This window comes from Schistocerca americana, chromosome 9 (assembly GCF_021461395.2).
Source record: "Schistocerca americana isolate TAMUIC-IGC-003095 chromosome 9, iqSchAmer2.1, whole genome shotgun sequence".
Classification (NCBI taxonomy): Eukaryota; Metazoa; Arthropoda; class Insecta; order Orthoptera; family Acrididae; genus Schistocerca; species Schistocerca americana.
Genome location: NC_060127.1, coordinates 169,066,993 through 169,083,570, shown reverse-complemented (window position 1 = coordinate 169,083,570; position 16,578 = coordinate 169,066,993). Strand labels below are relative to the sequence as shown.

Sequence of the window (16,578 nt, the reverse complement as noted above, 5' to 3'; positions counted from 1 at the left end):
ACAATAAAGGATTCTTCTTTCTATGTATTCGCAATACATTACATTTGTGTATGTTAAGGGTCAGTTGCCACTCCCTGCACCAAGTGCCTATCCGCTGCAGATCTTCCTGCATTTCGCTACAATTTTCTAATGCTGCAACTTCTCTGTATACTACAGCATCATCCGCGAAAAGCCGCATGGGACTTCCGACACTATCTACTAGGTCATTTATAAATATTGTGAAAAGCAATGGTCCCATAACACTCCCCTGTGGCACGCCAGAGGTTACTTTAACGTCTGTAGACGTCTCTCCATTGAGAACAACATGCTGTGTTCTGTTTGTTAAAAACTCTTCAATCCAGCCACACAGCTGGTCTGATATTCCGTTACCAATTTCTGATTAGTCATTGAACGCTAGGTAATGGATTGATCACTTTAGGCTGGTAATGGGGAAGACGAATTACTTCATTTCACTGTAAGAATTTTGAGAAGTGTAGATCATCTAACAGGGAGACGGTGTATAGAACGCTAGTGCGACCCATTTTTTAATACTGCTCAAGTGTTTGGGATCCCCACCATGTCGGATTAAAAGAGGCCGTCAAAGCAGTTCAGAGGCATGCCACTAGATTTGTTACCGGTAGGTTCGATTAGCACGCAGGTATTAGGGAAATGCTTTGGCAACTAAAATGGGAATCCCTGGAGTGAAGGAAAAGCTCTTTTCACGACACACTGTTGAGGAAATTCAGAGAACCGGCATTTGAGACCGACTGCAGAACGATCCTATTGCCGCCAACATACATTTCGCGTAAGAACTACGAACGTAGGAAAAATTGGGGCTCATACGATTGCTTGTAGACAGTCGTTTTTCCCTCACCCTATTTTCGAGTGGAACAGGGAAGGAAATAACTAGTAATGGTACACGACACCATCTGCCATGAAACGCACCGTGCATGGTGGAATGTGTGTAGATGTAGATGTTATAAAGGCGTTTATAACTTACTTAAGTTGTTTAATGTTTAAGACATAATGTTGCTAACATTGTGTCATCCGCTTCTGTGACCCATTTTTGTATTATTTTGTTTCGGCATGTTGGTCCAATGGTCGTTACTTTTCCCAGTAGCGGTTTCCGCCAGTACAATGGCAATGAACGGCGATTTAAATTGATAGGTTTCATTCTTATATTAGAAAATATCGCTGAAGTTCCAGCTTCTTCCCATTTCCAAGATTTCTCAGTAAGTATTTATGTACTTACTTATTTCTTTACATTACAATTTTATTTTTGCGTTCACATTAAATAAAATACCGTTTTCTCTCATCTTCGTACTCATTTTCTTTGTTCCTCCTTGCAGTTTCCTTACGTCATACGGGGTAACTTTGTACAACTTTTTACATTTTTTAAATATACTGAACAAAAATAAATTACACATCGCAACCGAAATTTTAATATTTTACATTTGTAGTTACTGAGTGCGTGGAAAAGTCAAAACGTATGCTGATTATACCCTATTAAACTGAAAATTCAGTTTTAATACTGGTATGAAGTTATATTGTCATTCAAGATAACTTTAGACCAGTCTTAAAAAAACAAATAATTTTTCCTATAACTAATGCTCTGGGTAAATTCGAATCGCGTCGCAAGGCATTCAGGTGTTCACAAGAGGTAAAAACAGACAGTATTAGGTACTGCAGTTTTACTTTGAAATATCAAGATATTCGTATCGACCTGACACTGATCAATTTAAGTCAATGTCATCAGAAGTTGTCTTCAGAGTCAACCCAATTAAAGAATAATCACAAGCCGAAGAACTTGTTGACAGTTGGAAGCGCAACTGATATAGTAACTAGTAAACACAGAGAGGATAAAAATATTACCTTTACTACAAAATAATTCAGTTAGGTGTAGCAGCAGCCATTTGAAACAAAATGTGGTAAGTGGTACAAAAACACCCAGACAGTCTAAAAGCTACCCTGACTGTATCTGTTGCTGCCATTTTCCTTCCCTGTTCCTACCACTCCTTTCACCTTTCTGTTACTTTCCATGTTTTCTTTCAACATTTCTTTTGCTCCTATTTACATTCCTCCCCCTGGTCCTCTGCCCTCTTCCCTACCACTGAGCAACTCGACGCAGTGGTACAACTGTTGTCTGCTGTTCAGCAACACAGCGATTCAAATTTCCACCCAGATGGAGATTTCCCGTGATTTCCCTTTGTTGCGAATGCTGAGATGATTCCCTTAAAACGGAACGGTTGATTCTCTTCCCTATCCTTTCCTAATCTCTTAATCTGTCTCCTTTCCTTATTCTGTCTCTCTTCCCCTTGTCTTCCTCTTCCTACCCATTTTCTTCCATTCTTTTCCCATTTCCTGTCCCCTCCTGTCTGATATTCTTCCTTTTTCCTTTTCATTTTCTTCATGCCTCTTTCCCATAACTTTGTTTTCCTTCCCATTTTCTTTCTGTTTCATTCCTATTTTGTTTGTTGTTGTCTCACAATTTCTATCCTGTGCCTTCTCATTTTCTTTCCTCTCACACCAAATGTTATGCCCTCTTTCCATCATTTCTCACCTTCTTCCTTCTATTCCTTTTCACTTCTTCTCTTACTTCTTGTGTAACCTTTTCACGTCTCTTGTTGTTCCTCTTTATATTCCTCCTAATGGGCCCCCTCCTCTCTCGTCCCCTCCCACTCCGCCAAGCGAGGTAGCGCAGTGCTACAACATTGTTCTTGTATTTGGAAGTGCTGTGGTTCAAACCCCCATTTGGACGTCTAGATTCTTCCATTAATTCCTGATGTTCTGGGTGGTTCCTGTGAAAGGCCACAGCCAACTCCCTGCCCCCATGTTTCCCAAACTGAGTTCATTATTCATTTCTAATGACCCTATGGGCTACAGGACATTTAAAGACTTACTCTTCCTTTTTCCGTTTCCCTTTGACCTCTACTTTCTTCGCCGCTTCTGGAGCCTGTTGACACTTCCAATCCCCTTCTTCAGCTTCGTTAGGCGTCCCTGTCACCCACCATAGCTGTAGTTCCCAGACGCGTGCTGGCTCTGGCACTGTGTGGCTGGCTGTTGCAGCTGATCTTCCGGAAGGTGGCGGACGTGCGCCGCGAGAAGGAGCTGGCCGAGCGGCGGAAGAACGAGCCGCAGCTGGACCAGAGCCAGGACCACCTGGTGCGCAAGATCTTCTCCAAGTTCCGCCGCGACCGCGCCGCCGCCCAGCACCAGCAGGTGAGCCCAGCGTCCCCTACTCCGTGCGCCTGCACTACACTGCATTATCCACTAGGCTAGTAAATAAATTATTGTACTGCAGGTTTCGGTTACAAACCATCATCTGGAGCCTGCGTCATCATAATTGCAGCGTCAATCGCAAATGTGACTACAATCTCAAAAATAAAATGTAAATGGCAAGCGCCATACACTGTAGTATTTACGAAACTGAAGCAAAAACACCTTACATATTACGAAAATGGAAACTTAGGATTGCAACTACTGACACGTTTATTGAAAAAAAATTTGTTAGTCGGATTCAAGTTGGAAAAAAAATTACAGCCTTTTAGAAACCGACAAGGAAGGCATCATATAGATAATGTATAAACCTGTTTACGGCATAGTAGTGACAAGAATACCGAATACAAAGAGCAACCACTCGAATAAAGACATTCCAACTACACCTGAAGATATACGAGAGAGAATTCTCAGACAATGTGCTTCGATAAGTGCCGAAGTGATAAAGAATATCACTCAGTCCATGATAAGAAGATTCCAGCACTGCATTGATACCAATGGTCAACACTTCGAACACCTTCTGTAAATGGACGTTCATGCTACCTTTTTTACCTTCGTTGACCTTCAAAGCCCTTACTGTTGTACATCATTGGATTCGTATCGACAGCCGCTATCAGAAAACAAGTTCCAAACTATAGCATCTCGTTTAAAAAACAAAGTTGACCTTCATAATTCTGACGCGAGCCAACCCAGCAACAAAAAACCAACGTCATACTGTGGCCCCCGTTGTCCCATGCAACATTTGTCCCAAAAACTTTACTATATATGCCACAGAACAAATTCTTTTAACAAACACTGAGTGTTCGAATCTTTCTTTCTTTCTTTCTTTCGCTTTTGCCTTTTCCCACAGTGAGGCAGGGTCGGCACAGTTAATCGTATTTGGATTTGGCAATGTTAGTGGAAGGGGTGGCCGATGCCCTTCCTGCCCCACTACCACCCCCCTCCCCCCGGACAGAAGTAGTGTACCCCATCATCTGTCTGCGACTAGTGTAATCCATGGAATAGTACGAAAGTGTTCAAATGTCTGCGAGCAGTGTAACTGAGGCGGGATGTGGGGACCAGCCCAGTATTCACCTAGGGGATGTGGAAAACCGCCTAAAAACCACATCCAGGCTGGCCGGCACACCGGCCATCGACTTTAATCCGCTGGGCGGATTTGATCCAGAACCGGCGCGCCTACCCGAGGCCAAGAGGCAGCTCATTAGCGCTCTCGGCTAACCTGGCGGGTAAGTATTCGAATATCAATAGCGTTAAGAGCTGTATCCAGAGCAGATAATGTAACTCATAATTAGAACAACAAACTAAAATGCATGTATGTATTCTGTAGCGGCCTAATTATGGACCTGCCAAAAACAGTTGAGCACTGATCGTTATATAAACTTTGTATCTGTACTTCATCACATTTTGCAGAAATTCTGGAGGATCCTGTCACTTGGCCTGCCTTACAATTGTGTTCGGTTCTAGAATGTCACTCCATCTATACGTATTTAATGACCATGTCTCTCTTTAACTTCCTCTTAACACTGTACTACTTTAAGCCATATATTTCCATACACCGTGTAATAAGTGTATTGGGAAAGTATTTTTAATTTTTTATGTCTGAGCTGTTCTTCTATGGTTGGTATCTTTATCCTCTAGTTATCTTCACTTATGCATTATCTTAGTAATGGCATATTCTACATGACTTCTGTAAGATACCAGTTTATACTGGATTTTGCTTAGCATAAAAATGGAAACAGTAGGTAAGACGTAAAACGTAAGACATGGTACTCGTGGAGCTGGTATGTGACTACCCGGACATATGTGTACTGATTCCTTATGGCTGTATTGGTACTCTGATTCCTTCATATTTTTCTATGTTATCATGCGTGGTTTCAGTAATGAGGTATCAGAAAGCACGGGCAACAGTGTGATTCGCGTCGTAAGACAGACAGTTATCACCTCAAAAGGAACGAGTATGGATCGACGTATTCCATACTGAGCTGTCACTTGAAAGTAGCATAATAAGCTGATATCTCGATCATGCTAAATAAATACGTTACATAACAGTCCTGGCGGTAAATGGTGTTCTTCTCAAATTAGTGTACAGAGTTACCGCCTCTGGCAACAATATTGGCTCCACTCCAGCTGGAAATCTAGTCAGACTGAGCTTAAGTGACTGACCTGGGTCGCCTATTCCGTATTGCTTCAACTATGCATCAGAGTTCATCAGTCACAGTGGCTTGTGGATGTTGACTTCCCAGTCTCTTGGCAACACGATTCCGGGTGTTTTTAATTGGTGAAAGATCTGGAGAACGTACTGGCCAGGACCACGTTGGAATACAGCAAGGGAGACATGCGGTCTTGTGTTAACGTCTTGAAAGATTCCATATATATTGAAAATACAACACCAGGAAAGTTACCAAATAACGAAATATTACGAACAGGTTTGTAAAGTACTCGTCTTTTCTCTGCGGCTTCACATGCATATGAATTAGACACATACATTGAACACACCACCCACTCCCTCTCTCTCTCTGTCCACCTCTTCCCCCTGTGTACATTTCTTCCTCCCACCTCTATCTGTCTATCTCCTCCTTCCCATTCTCTCTCTCTCTCTTTCTCTCTCTCTCTCTCTCTCTCTCTCTCTCTCTCTGTGTGTGTGTGTATCTCTATCTCTTCCTCCCCTTTGTCCATTTTTTCATCCCCTCTACCTGACCATAACCTCATCCTCCTCCCTCTGACTCTATCCTCTCCTGCTCTTTCTTTCTGACTCCATCTCTGCCTCCAGCCCATCCTTTCCACCTTACCACTACTCCTCTATATCGCCCACCTGCGTCATACATCTCCCCCTCCTCTCCTCTCTCTGCTCATCTCCTTCTCCCTCCAACACTGTCCATACCATCCTATATCCATCTCAAGCTGTCCCCAGCTATATGCATCAGCATGTGTAGCCCCTGCAACAGTTCAGTAAAGAAGGTCGATACTACACTCACAACATACATGTCATTCAGAGCAGGTTATGCGCCAGGGGCTTGAAATGAGTTATTTGCCCCTGATGCACAGGTCACCATGCAAAGCATGTCAGTAAAGCAGGCCGACAAAGCAGGTTGATACTGCCACAACATGCCTGTTGTGCACAACAGGCTACACATCAGGAGCTAGAAAAAACACTTTTTACCGTATCTCTGCTCCTATTGAAGCTAGGTGGGCGTAGACCCTACAGTGTTGATAGTCGTGAGCCTACTTTTCCTGTGCGAAATTTGGTTGAAATCGATCCATAGGTTTTAGAGGAGGTCGTGTACACACACATACACACACACACACACACACACACACACACACACACACAAACACACACACACACATACACACACACACACACAGATAGTAAGATAGTAAGAAGAATACATGATTAAATATGTACATGATTTGGGGGTACACAGAGTGCAAAAGCTATTGCACAGAGCTGTTATCTCTGGCAGCAACAGTTATAACATGACAGTCCACCAAGTCAAACTGAACATTGATGACAGATCCAGGCACGCCATTCCTTGCTGCTTAAACTCGACATCAAAGTTGCAAGCAGTGGTGTCCCAGTCTCTTGACAACCCTTGACCAAATTTTTTCTGTGGCTCAGAGATCTTGAGATTGTGCTGACCAGGTCAAAAGTCGAATATACTCTTTATCGACGTGGTCTTGTATTACTTTCTTAAAAAATAATGTCGTGGAGGCCTTGAAGATAAAGCAAAGCCACTGCCCTTAACATGACAGAAATGTAAGGGCTGCTGTCCAAGTTACCAGCTATGGAAACCAGAGGTGACTGTGTGGGGTGTGCATGGGTGCCTCACACCATCATACCATATTTACTCTGGACACGACCTTACAGTTTCTGGCAGAAGTCACACCTTCTTTTCACCCAGTTTCTGTTCCATGCATGAAAAGTAGCCGATGATGAACCTACTCAGGAGCTGTTACGCCTGAGAGTCACTTCATTGTACATAGTTGAATTTTTTAAAGTTCTACTCAGGGGTCTCAGAGCAGAGAATGCCAGCTGTGGGCTTGTGTGTCACCAGAACGTCGGCAAGGTGTGTCGCCAATGTAATGGGCGTCAGGGCACGATGTAAGCATCACTGTCACAGGATCTCGGAGCGAGGGATACCCACACGCAAATGCTGCAGTGCTACATGACGAGGTAGTATGAAGTAACACTCTGAACTTCAGCGCCAGAGCGCCACTGCAGTAGTCATACGTTGCAGAAAGACCCCAGCTCAGCGACCCATAATAATTACTGGATTATCACAGCGAGGCAATTAGTGCTTACGAGACTAATAAACGAGGTAAAATGTAAATACACCCAGAGTCACTTCATCGTAGGTTTTCGCACCTCAAAGACTCATCCAGTTGAGCTGCCACTCTGTCCACATTTCTAAAACCAGAGAGAATGAATTTATTGAGTTTCAGTGGAACCACGATAAGCTGTTAAATGATGGCCTGCCAGCTACCTGCTTGGTGACTTCAACGCCAAGGTGCACCTCACCTAGTGCATACCATAGTTGTGGTCTGCCGTCACTGCCAAGTGGGACACCATGGGTTTGGACTGGTTGCGGCTAGCCCTCCTCTGAGGGTCCACCACAGATGATGATCTCCACAGACTCCCAACTGACACGTGAACACCTGCTGCAGCCTTGATCATCCATGGTGCACGATCGGGGCCTACTCTTCACGATAACTGAAATCTGGGACCACACAGTTGGCTGTCCTCACCTCCTCAAATTAGCATGTGACAGGCTGACTACGAGAGGTGTGAGCCACACTGAACCACAAAACCTCTGTGCGCATAACAACTTCCCATCGCAACTCTGCCACCAGCGCAGCATGCAGCCGCGTCTCACCAAAGTTTGTCTGGACGTTACGACTTGCAGATGAGGCATCATCACTTCTTCGCTGCATGCGCTTACGTCCGGCCCTGAGGCACTTCATAACTGTGTAAACTGGTTTTCCAATGGTGTACAGGTACCGTCTTTGACTAGTAATCAGATCGTCCTGATTCAAATGGTTCAAATGGTTCTGAGCACTATGGGACTCAACTTCTGAGGTCATTAGTCCCCTAGAACTTAGAACTAGTTAAACCTAACGAACCTAAGGACATCACAAACATCCATGCCCGAGGCAGGATTCGAACCTGCGACCGTAGCGGCCTTGCGGTTCCAGACTGCAGCGCCTTTAACCGCACGGCCACTTCGGCCGGCTCCTGATTCACAGGTTCGAACCCCACCATTGCTTAAATTTTGAATAAAAATTATCAACAAACGTGGCTGAAGACTTCTGGCATAAGAAGTCAACCTAGTTCTGCTGACGGGTTGTCAAAGAGTGTGAAGCAACGGACAGAGGTTTAGGGTATCCTCTTGCCCTTGGGGTGGGAAACTGCCTCTAAAAGTTGAAAGAATCAGCAATGATCAACGGCATGAGGGCGCAGAAGGGGATGGAAATCACTGCATTAAGTCCACATCGTGTGTATCCACAGGACATGTGGTCTGTGACTAAAAAAAAGAGTCATGATGATCTTTCCATTGGCGAAAGCTTCCGGTCTAGTTTCCCATTCCTATCTCTGGGAGGGAAGTGACCATGAGGAAAAGATCGAATAACAAACGAAAGGATTACGTACTCCGAGTTGGGCTATGGAATTTCAGAACGCGGTGGAGAAGCTAGAGGATATGAAAAGGAAAATGCTAAAGCTAGATCAGGTATAGTGGGGGTCAGTGAAGTGAAATGTGAAATGGGAAGAAGAGAAGGATTTCTGGTCACACGAGTATAGGGTAATATAGACAGCAGCAGAAAATGGTATAACGCAGTAGGATTCGTTACGAATACGAAAGTTAGACAGACAGTGAGCTGCTGTGAACAGTTCAGTAATAGGCTTGTTCTCCTCATAATTGACAGCAAACCAACACCAACAACAATTGTTCACGTAAACATGCTGATATCGCAGGTGTGATAGGAAAAGTTCGTCAAAGGAGATTAAAATCTAACATTCATGGGGAATTGCAAATTGCATGTAGGGGAAGGAATTTGAGCTTGGTAGTAGTAATGGGAGAAGTCAAAGACTATTTGAGTTCTACAATAAATTTCAGCTAGTAATGGCGAATACTCTGTTCAAGAACTACAAGGGCAAGAGGTATACTCGCAAAAAGACGGGAGACACGGGAAGACTCCAGTTGGATTACATCATGGTCGGACGGAAATTCGCAAATCAGATATTGGATTATAACATGCATCCAAGAGTAGATATAGACTAAGATCATAAGTAATGGTGAAGAGTGGGCTGAAGTTTAAGGGACTAATAGGGAAGAATCAGTGCGCAAAAACGTCGGATATGAAGATACCAAGGAATGAAGAGATAAGCTTGAAGTTCTCTGCGATAATTAATAGCTCAGTAAGCAGTTCAGTGTAAGGTAGTCGGCATCTCTTAAAATGTCAATCACAGAAGCTGCAATGAAAAATAAAAGAAGAAGAAGGTAGCTGCGAAGAAACCGTGAGTAACAGAACAAATACTTCAGTTGATCGGCGAAAGAAGGAAGTACAAAAATGTCCTGGGAAATTCAGGAGCACAGAAATACAAGTCACTCAGAAATGAAATAAATAGGAAGCGTAGGGAAGCTAAGGTGAAAACGTTGAATGAATTTTGTTAAAAAAATCGAAAAAGGAGTCATTGTCGGAAGAACTAAGTATATAGAAAAGTCAAAACAGCTTTCGCTGAAATTAAAAGCAAAGGCGGTACATTACCAGTGCAATGGGATTTCCACTGTTAAGTGCAGAAGAGAGACGGGTAGGTGGAAACAGTAGATTGAAGGCGTACGTGACAAGGGAGGCTTGTCTGCCGGCTTGATAGAAGTAACAAGAGACGACAGGGAAGGGATAGAACTTGAAAGGGCTTTGCTAGGCTTAAGATCGAATAAGGTGGAAGGGATGGATAACATTCCATCAAAATTTCTAAAATCATTAGGGAAGTGGGAACAAAACGACTGTTCGTCATCCACATATTTCCGAAGATTACAAGAGCCAACAAGTGCGATAATTATCGCACAATCAGCTTAATAGCTCATACATTCAAGTTACCCGCAAGAATAATACACAGCAGAATGGAAATGAAAATTGAGGATGTGTTTGGCGACGATCAGTTAGGATCATGTAAGGGAACGGCATCAGAAAGGCAATTCTGACATTGCGTCTGCTAACGAAAGCAAGGCTGAAGAATACTTAAGACAGCTTCGTAAGATTTCCCAACTTGGGAAAAGCGTTTGACAATGTAAAATGGCGCAAGGCAAAATAGGGGTAAGCTATAGGGAAAGACGGGTAGTATACAATATGTACAAAAACCAAGACGGAGCAATAAGACTGGAAGACAAACTTCTCGCATTAAAAATGATGTAAAATAGGAATGTGGCCGAGCGGTTGTAGGCACTTCAGTCCGGAACCGCGCGACTTATACGGTCGCAGGTTCGAATCCTGCCTCGGGCATGGATGTGTGTGATGTCCTTAGGTTAGTTAGGTTTAAATAGTTCTAAGTTCTAGGGGACTGATGACCTCAGATGTTAACTACCATAGTGCTCAGAGCCATTTGAACCATTTTGATAGCTATGTTATCTTTCGCCCTCCAGTTTAATCTGCATATTAAAGAAGCAATGACGGAAATAAAAGAAAGGTTCAAGAGTGGCATTAAAATTCAAGGCAAAGGGATGTCAACGATAAGATTCGTTGATGACATTGCTATCGTCAGTGAAAGTGAAGAAGAATTGCAGGATGCGTTTAGTGAAATGAATTTTAGTGAAATGAATTTTAATGCGAGAAGTTTGTCTTCCAGTCTTATTGCTCCGTCTTGGTTCTTATACATATTGTATACTGCCCGTCTTTCCCTATAGCTTACCCCTATTTTTCTTGCGCCATTTTACATTTTCGAACGCTTTTCCCAAGTCGAGAAATCCTATGAACGTGCCTTGATGTAGATTGAGAATAAATTGAAAAAAAAAAACGAAAGTAATGTGAAGTACCAGAAATGAAAACAGTGAGAAACTTAACATCAGGATTGATGGTCACGAATTACCTAGGCAGCAAAATAACCAATGACAGACGGCTCAAGCAGGACATCCAAACCAGACCAGCACTGGTAAAGGGTGCATTCCTGACCGAGACAAGTATATTATTATCAAACATAGTCCTTAATTTTAGGAAGAAATTTTGCGAGAATGTAAGTCTGGAGCACAGCATTATATGGTAGTGGGACATGGACTGTGGAAAAACCGGAACAGAAGGGAATCGACGCATGCGAGATGTGGCGCTACAGACGAATGTTGAAATTAGGTAGACTGATAAGGCAAGGAATGACGATGTTCTGCAGAGAAACGGTGAGGAAAGGAATATATAGAAAACACTGACAATAAGGAGGGACAAGATGGTAGGACATCCGTTTAGACATCTGGGGATTACTTCCATGAAACTAGAGGGAGCTGTAGACGGTAAAAACTGTGAAGGAAGCCAGAGATTGAAGTAGATCCAGCAAATAATTGAGGACATAGGTTGCAACTGCTGCTCTGACATGAAAAGGTTGGCGCAGGAGAGCAGTTCGTGATGGGCCGCCCAAAACATTCAGGAGGCTGGATACTCAAACAGAGAAACTCAGTGTTAGAAATAAATGTTGTTAGGGAGACCATCGTGTCACTTACTCATCCAGATGTAAACTGGACCATTCTGCCACACTCCGTGTGCCGCCTCCTGCACAGTGACGCCAGCTCCCCGGGTCGTAACATTGCTGTCAAGAAGTGTTCGCAACACAGCTGTAATTTATTTGCTAATCTCGTGAACGTCGGGTGAAGCGCACAGGAAGAGTGTCAAAGAGGTTCTGGAAGCTACCGGCAGAGATGTGTAGCCATGCTGAGTCGAGTGCCGTGGTCATTTGCGCTAGGTATGTTGGTCGAGGAAATTGGGAGTGTGTGACATGTTCCCAGACTCTCCTAAGAATGTACAGGGTGATTCAAAAAGAATACCACAACTTTAGGAATTTAAAACTCTGCAACGACAAAAGGCAGAGCTAAGCACTATCTGTCGGCGAATTAAGGGAGCTATAAAGTTTCATTTAGTTGTACATTTGTTCGCCATTTCAGCCAATAAAGTTTTTGGTCCCTTTTTCTTCGAAGGTGCTACTGTAGCTGGACTACAGTGTCTGGAGATGTTAGAGAATTGGCTGTTCCCTCAGCTCGAACAAGAAGCACAACAATTCATATTTCAGCAGGATGGAGCGCCACCACATTGGCACTTATCTGTCCGTAACTACCTGAACGTCAACTACCCGAGGCGATGAATCGGCCGTCAGGCAGCCCGTGACAGAGCACTTCATCACTGGCCTCCAAGAAGCCCTGATCTTACCCCCTGCGATTTTTTCTTATGGGGGTATGTTAAGGATATGGTGTTTCGGCCACCTCTCCCAGCCACCATTGATGATTTGAAACGAGAAATAACAGCAGCTATCCAAACTGTTACGCCTGATATGCTACAGAGAGTGTGGAACGAGTTGGAGTATCGGGTTGATATTGCTCGTGTGTCTGGAGGGGGCCATATTGAACATCTCTGAACTTGTTTTTGAGTGAAAAAAAACCTTTTTAAATACTCTTTGTAATGAAGTATAACAGAAGGTTATATTATATTTCTTTCATTAAATACACATTTTTAAAGTTGTGGTATTCTTTTTGAATCACCCTGTATACTCTCAGAATTTCAACAGTAAACCTCTGTGTGATGCACGACGCCTCTCTTGTAGTGTCTGCACCTGTCGTTGGTTCAGCAAGCCCGCAATGCTCCCGCCTTCACTAAGCAATCTCGTGACAAAATGCGCTACTCTTCGTTTCATATTCTCCGACTGTTCTACACTACTGGCCATTAAAATTCCTACACCAAGAAGAAACGCAGATGATAAACGGGTATTCGTTGGACAAATATATTATACTAGAACTGACATGTGATTACATTTTCACGCAATTTGGGTGCATAGATCTTGAGAAATCAGTGCCCAGAACAACCACCTCTGGCCGTAATAACGGCCTTGATACGCCTGGGCATTGAGTCAAACAGAACTTGGATGGCGTGTACGATACAGCTGTCCGTGCAGCTTCAACACGATACCATAGTTCATCAAGAGTAGTGACTGGCGTATTGTGACGAGCCAGTTGCTCGGCCACCATTGACCAGACGTTTTCAGTTGGTGAGAGATCTGGAGAATGTGCTGGCCAGGGCAGCAGTCGAACATTTTCTGTATCCAGAAAGGCCCGTACAGGACCTGCAACATGCGATCTTGCATTATGCTGCTGAAATGTAGGGTTTCGAAGGGATCGAATGAAGGGTAGAGCCACGGGTCGTAACACAGCTGAAATGTAACGTCCACTGTTCAAAGTGCCGTCAATGCGAACAAGAGGTGACCGAGACGTGTAACCAATGGCACCCCATACCATCACGCCGGGTGATACGCCAGTATGGCGATGACGAATACACGCTTTCAATGTGCGTTCACCGCGATGTCGCCAAACACGGATGCGGCAATCATAATGCTGTAAACAGAACCTGGATTCATCCGAAAAAATGACGTTTTGCCATTCGGGCACCCAGGTTCGTCGTTGAGTACACCATCGCAGGCGCTCCTGTCTGTGATGCAGCGTCTAGGTAACAGCAGCCATGGTCTCCGAGCTGATAGTCCATGCTGCTGCAAACGTCGTCTAACTGTTCGTGTAGATGAAACTTCCTGGCAGATGGTTGTTGTCTTGCAAACGTCCCCATCTGTTGACTCAGGGAGCGAGACGTGGCTGCACGATCCGTTGCAGCCATGCGGATAAGATGCCTGTCATCTCGACTGCTAGTGATACGAGGCCGTTGGGATCCAGCACGGCTTTCCGTATTACCCTCCTGAACCCACCGATTCCATATTCTGCTAACAGTCATTGGATCTCGACCAACGCGAGCAGCATTGTCGCGATACTATAAACCGCAATCGCGATAGGCTCCAATCCGACCTTTATCAAAGTCGGAAACGTGATGGTACGCATTTCTCCTCCTTACACGAGTCATCACGACACCGTTTCACCACGCAACGCCGGTCAACTGCTGTTTGTGTATGAGAAATCGGTTGGAAACTTTCTCATATCAGCACGTTGTAGGTGTCGCCACCGGCGCCTTCCTTGTGTGAACGCTCTGAAAAGCTAATCATTTGCATATGACAGCATCTTCTTCCTGTCGGATAAATTTCGCGCCTGTAGCACGTCATCTTCGTGGTGTAGCAATTTTAACGGCCAGTAGTGTATTAATCCAACGACTATGGTGAATGCAGTCTGGCACGTTCGGTCTCTCCAGAGCGCTCCCACACTTTGGTGCTGTACAGAGAACAAGGACTCTTGTGAGAACACGTGGTGCGTCTCCTGTATCTAGTTCTGTCGTTGGACGCACCATTGTTGGCGCGCATCTCCAGATGCGGCGCTGAGGCAAGCTGTAACAATGGCCACCGTTGTGACAGTGATGCTCCAGACGTTGCCGCACTGTCTGTGTGGAAACGTGTCTTGCTTCAAAGAAGCCAGTTTTCTGACTGAGATACGTGGCGTGTCCTTATAAACCCACACGGCCGAGGACCGGAACGTCTGTCCTCTCGGTCGCTAGTCGCGTGGGGCCGTTGAAGTCCCGTGTGGAGTTGAGTATGACCCTCCTGAACCCATCGAATCCCAATTCGCAAAACAGTCATGGGATCGCGAGCAAAGGAAGCAGCAATAGCACATAACGATACTCTGAACTTTTGGAAGATCTTGATTCTGCCGCTGTCGATTTCCAACATGTACTGCTGGATGTTTCTCCTTCATACACACGGCACAACACTATCTTATCCCAACCTACAATGATTAAAACACGATTTGTGAATCATGCCGATGCTACTATCTGCCTTGTATGGTGCTGCAGAAATAATGATCTTTTATAAGGGATGCCCCATTTATCTTGACCATCCTAAATAACTGTTTGTCCAGATGCAAATTGCAAAATGTTTCAAGCAAATGTTCTTTAGCCGTCAGGGGGCATCAATCAGCATGACTGCCTCCGCTATACCTTTTTTTTTTTCAAAGATATGAAAAGCGGTATGACTTCTTTAAATGGCACCCTGTATTTTTTATTTGGTAATTCATTTCCTCTCCTAAAGACCTATTCAAAAATGTATCACAGTGTACCATTCACTGAAGCACACCGTTATTAATTACATAAGACAAGACTGACGTTTACACTCTCAGCGCTTAGTGCAGGTACTCGGAGTTATGGAACACAACCACGTGCTGACGATCACACAGGACAAATGTAAACATAAGTAGAATGCACACCCGTCATTCCGTCAACCATCGTCAGTTGAAGAATTGTGTGTGTAGAATGTACACCAATGAAGAGAAGGTAGAAATGCTACTCATCTATGGATAATGAAAGTTATCAGAACGGTAATAGCAATACTGTTTTCTTACGTGCGGGTACATTTAGTACAGTAGTTTAGTCCTTTTAAATACTGTTGTGTAGAGTAGGCATACAGTAAAGGCTGTCCTTCCTACAAAGTGCATCGCCATAACGTTTCTTTTGTTGTTGTTGAAGGAAGGCGAAATGCTACGCAGGCAGCGGAACTGTACAGAGAGCGATATCCTGACAAGAACCCACCATCACGACGGATGTTTTTTCGTCTTGTTGCGACCCGTCAGGTAACGGGAAGTTTCAACCCATGACAACGCAATCATAGCACTCGCACAGATGAAGCTGCCGAAGTTACTGTTCTCGCTTCCGTTGCTATGATTTCACATGTGAGCACACGACAGCTTGAACACGAGATTGGAATTTCTGAAACCAGTGTACATCATATTCTAACACGTCACCGGTTTCATCCTTTTCATGTACACCTACATCAAGAATTACTTGGGAATGATTTCCAGAATCGTGTACAGTTCTGTCAGTCGGCACAGCAGCAAATCCTCGCCAACCAGAACTTCTTCTCCAATGTTCTATTTACCGATGAATGTTCCTTCTCAAACAAAGGACAGGTAAATACAAGGAAAATGCATTATTGATCTACATCTACATCTACATCCATACTCCGCAAGCCACCTGACGATGTGTGGCGGAGGGTACCTTGAGTCCCTCTATCGGTTTTCCCTTCTATTCCAGTCTCGTATCGTTCATGGAAAGAAGGATTGTCGGTATGCCTCTGTGTGGGCTCTAATCTCTCTGATTTTATCCTCATGGTCTCTTCGCGAGATATATGTAGGAGGAAGCAATATACTGCTTGAC

The 16,578-nt window shown here is 44.1% G+C and overlaps 1 protein-coding gene across 1 annotated transcript in view; it reads left to right on the top strand.

Annotated features, from left to right (window-relative positions):
* LOC124550780 (potassium voltage-gated channel protein eag-like) overlaps window positions 1–16,578 on the top strand; it is a 229,098-nt gene that overhangs the window by 116,686 nt on the left and 95,834 nt on the right. The window contains exon 7 of the mRNA XM_047125504.1: window positions 3,046–3,198. Within this exon, the coding sequence (XP_046981460.1) occupies window positions 3,046–3,198 (153 nt within the window). The remainder of the gene's footprint in view (window positions 1–3,045; window positions 3,199–16,578) is intronic.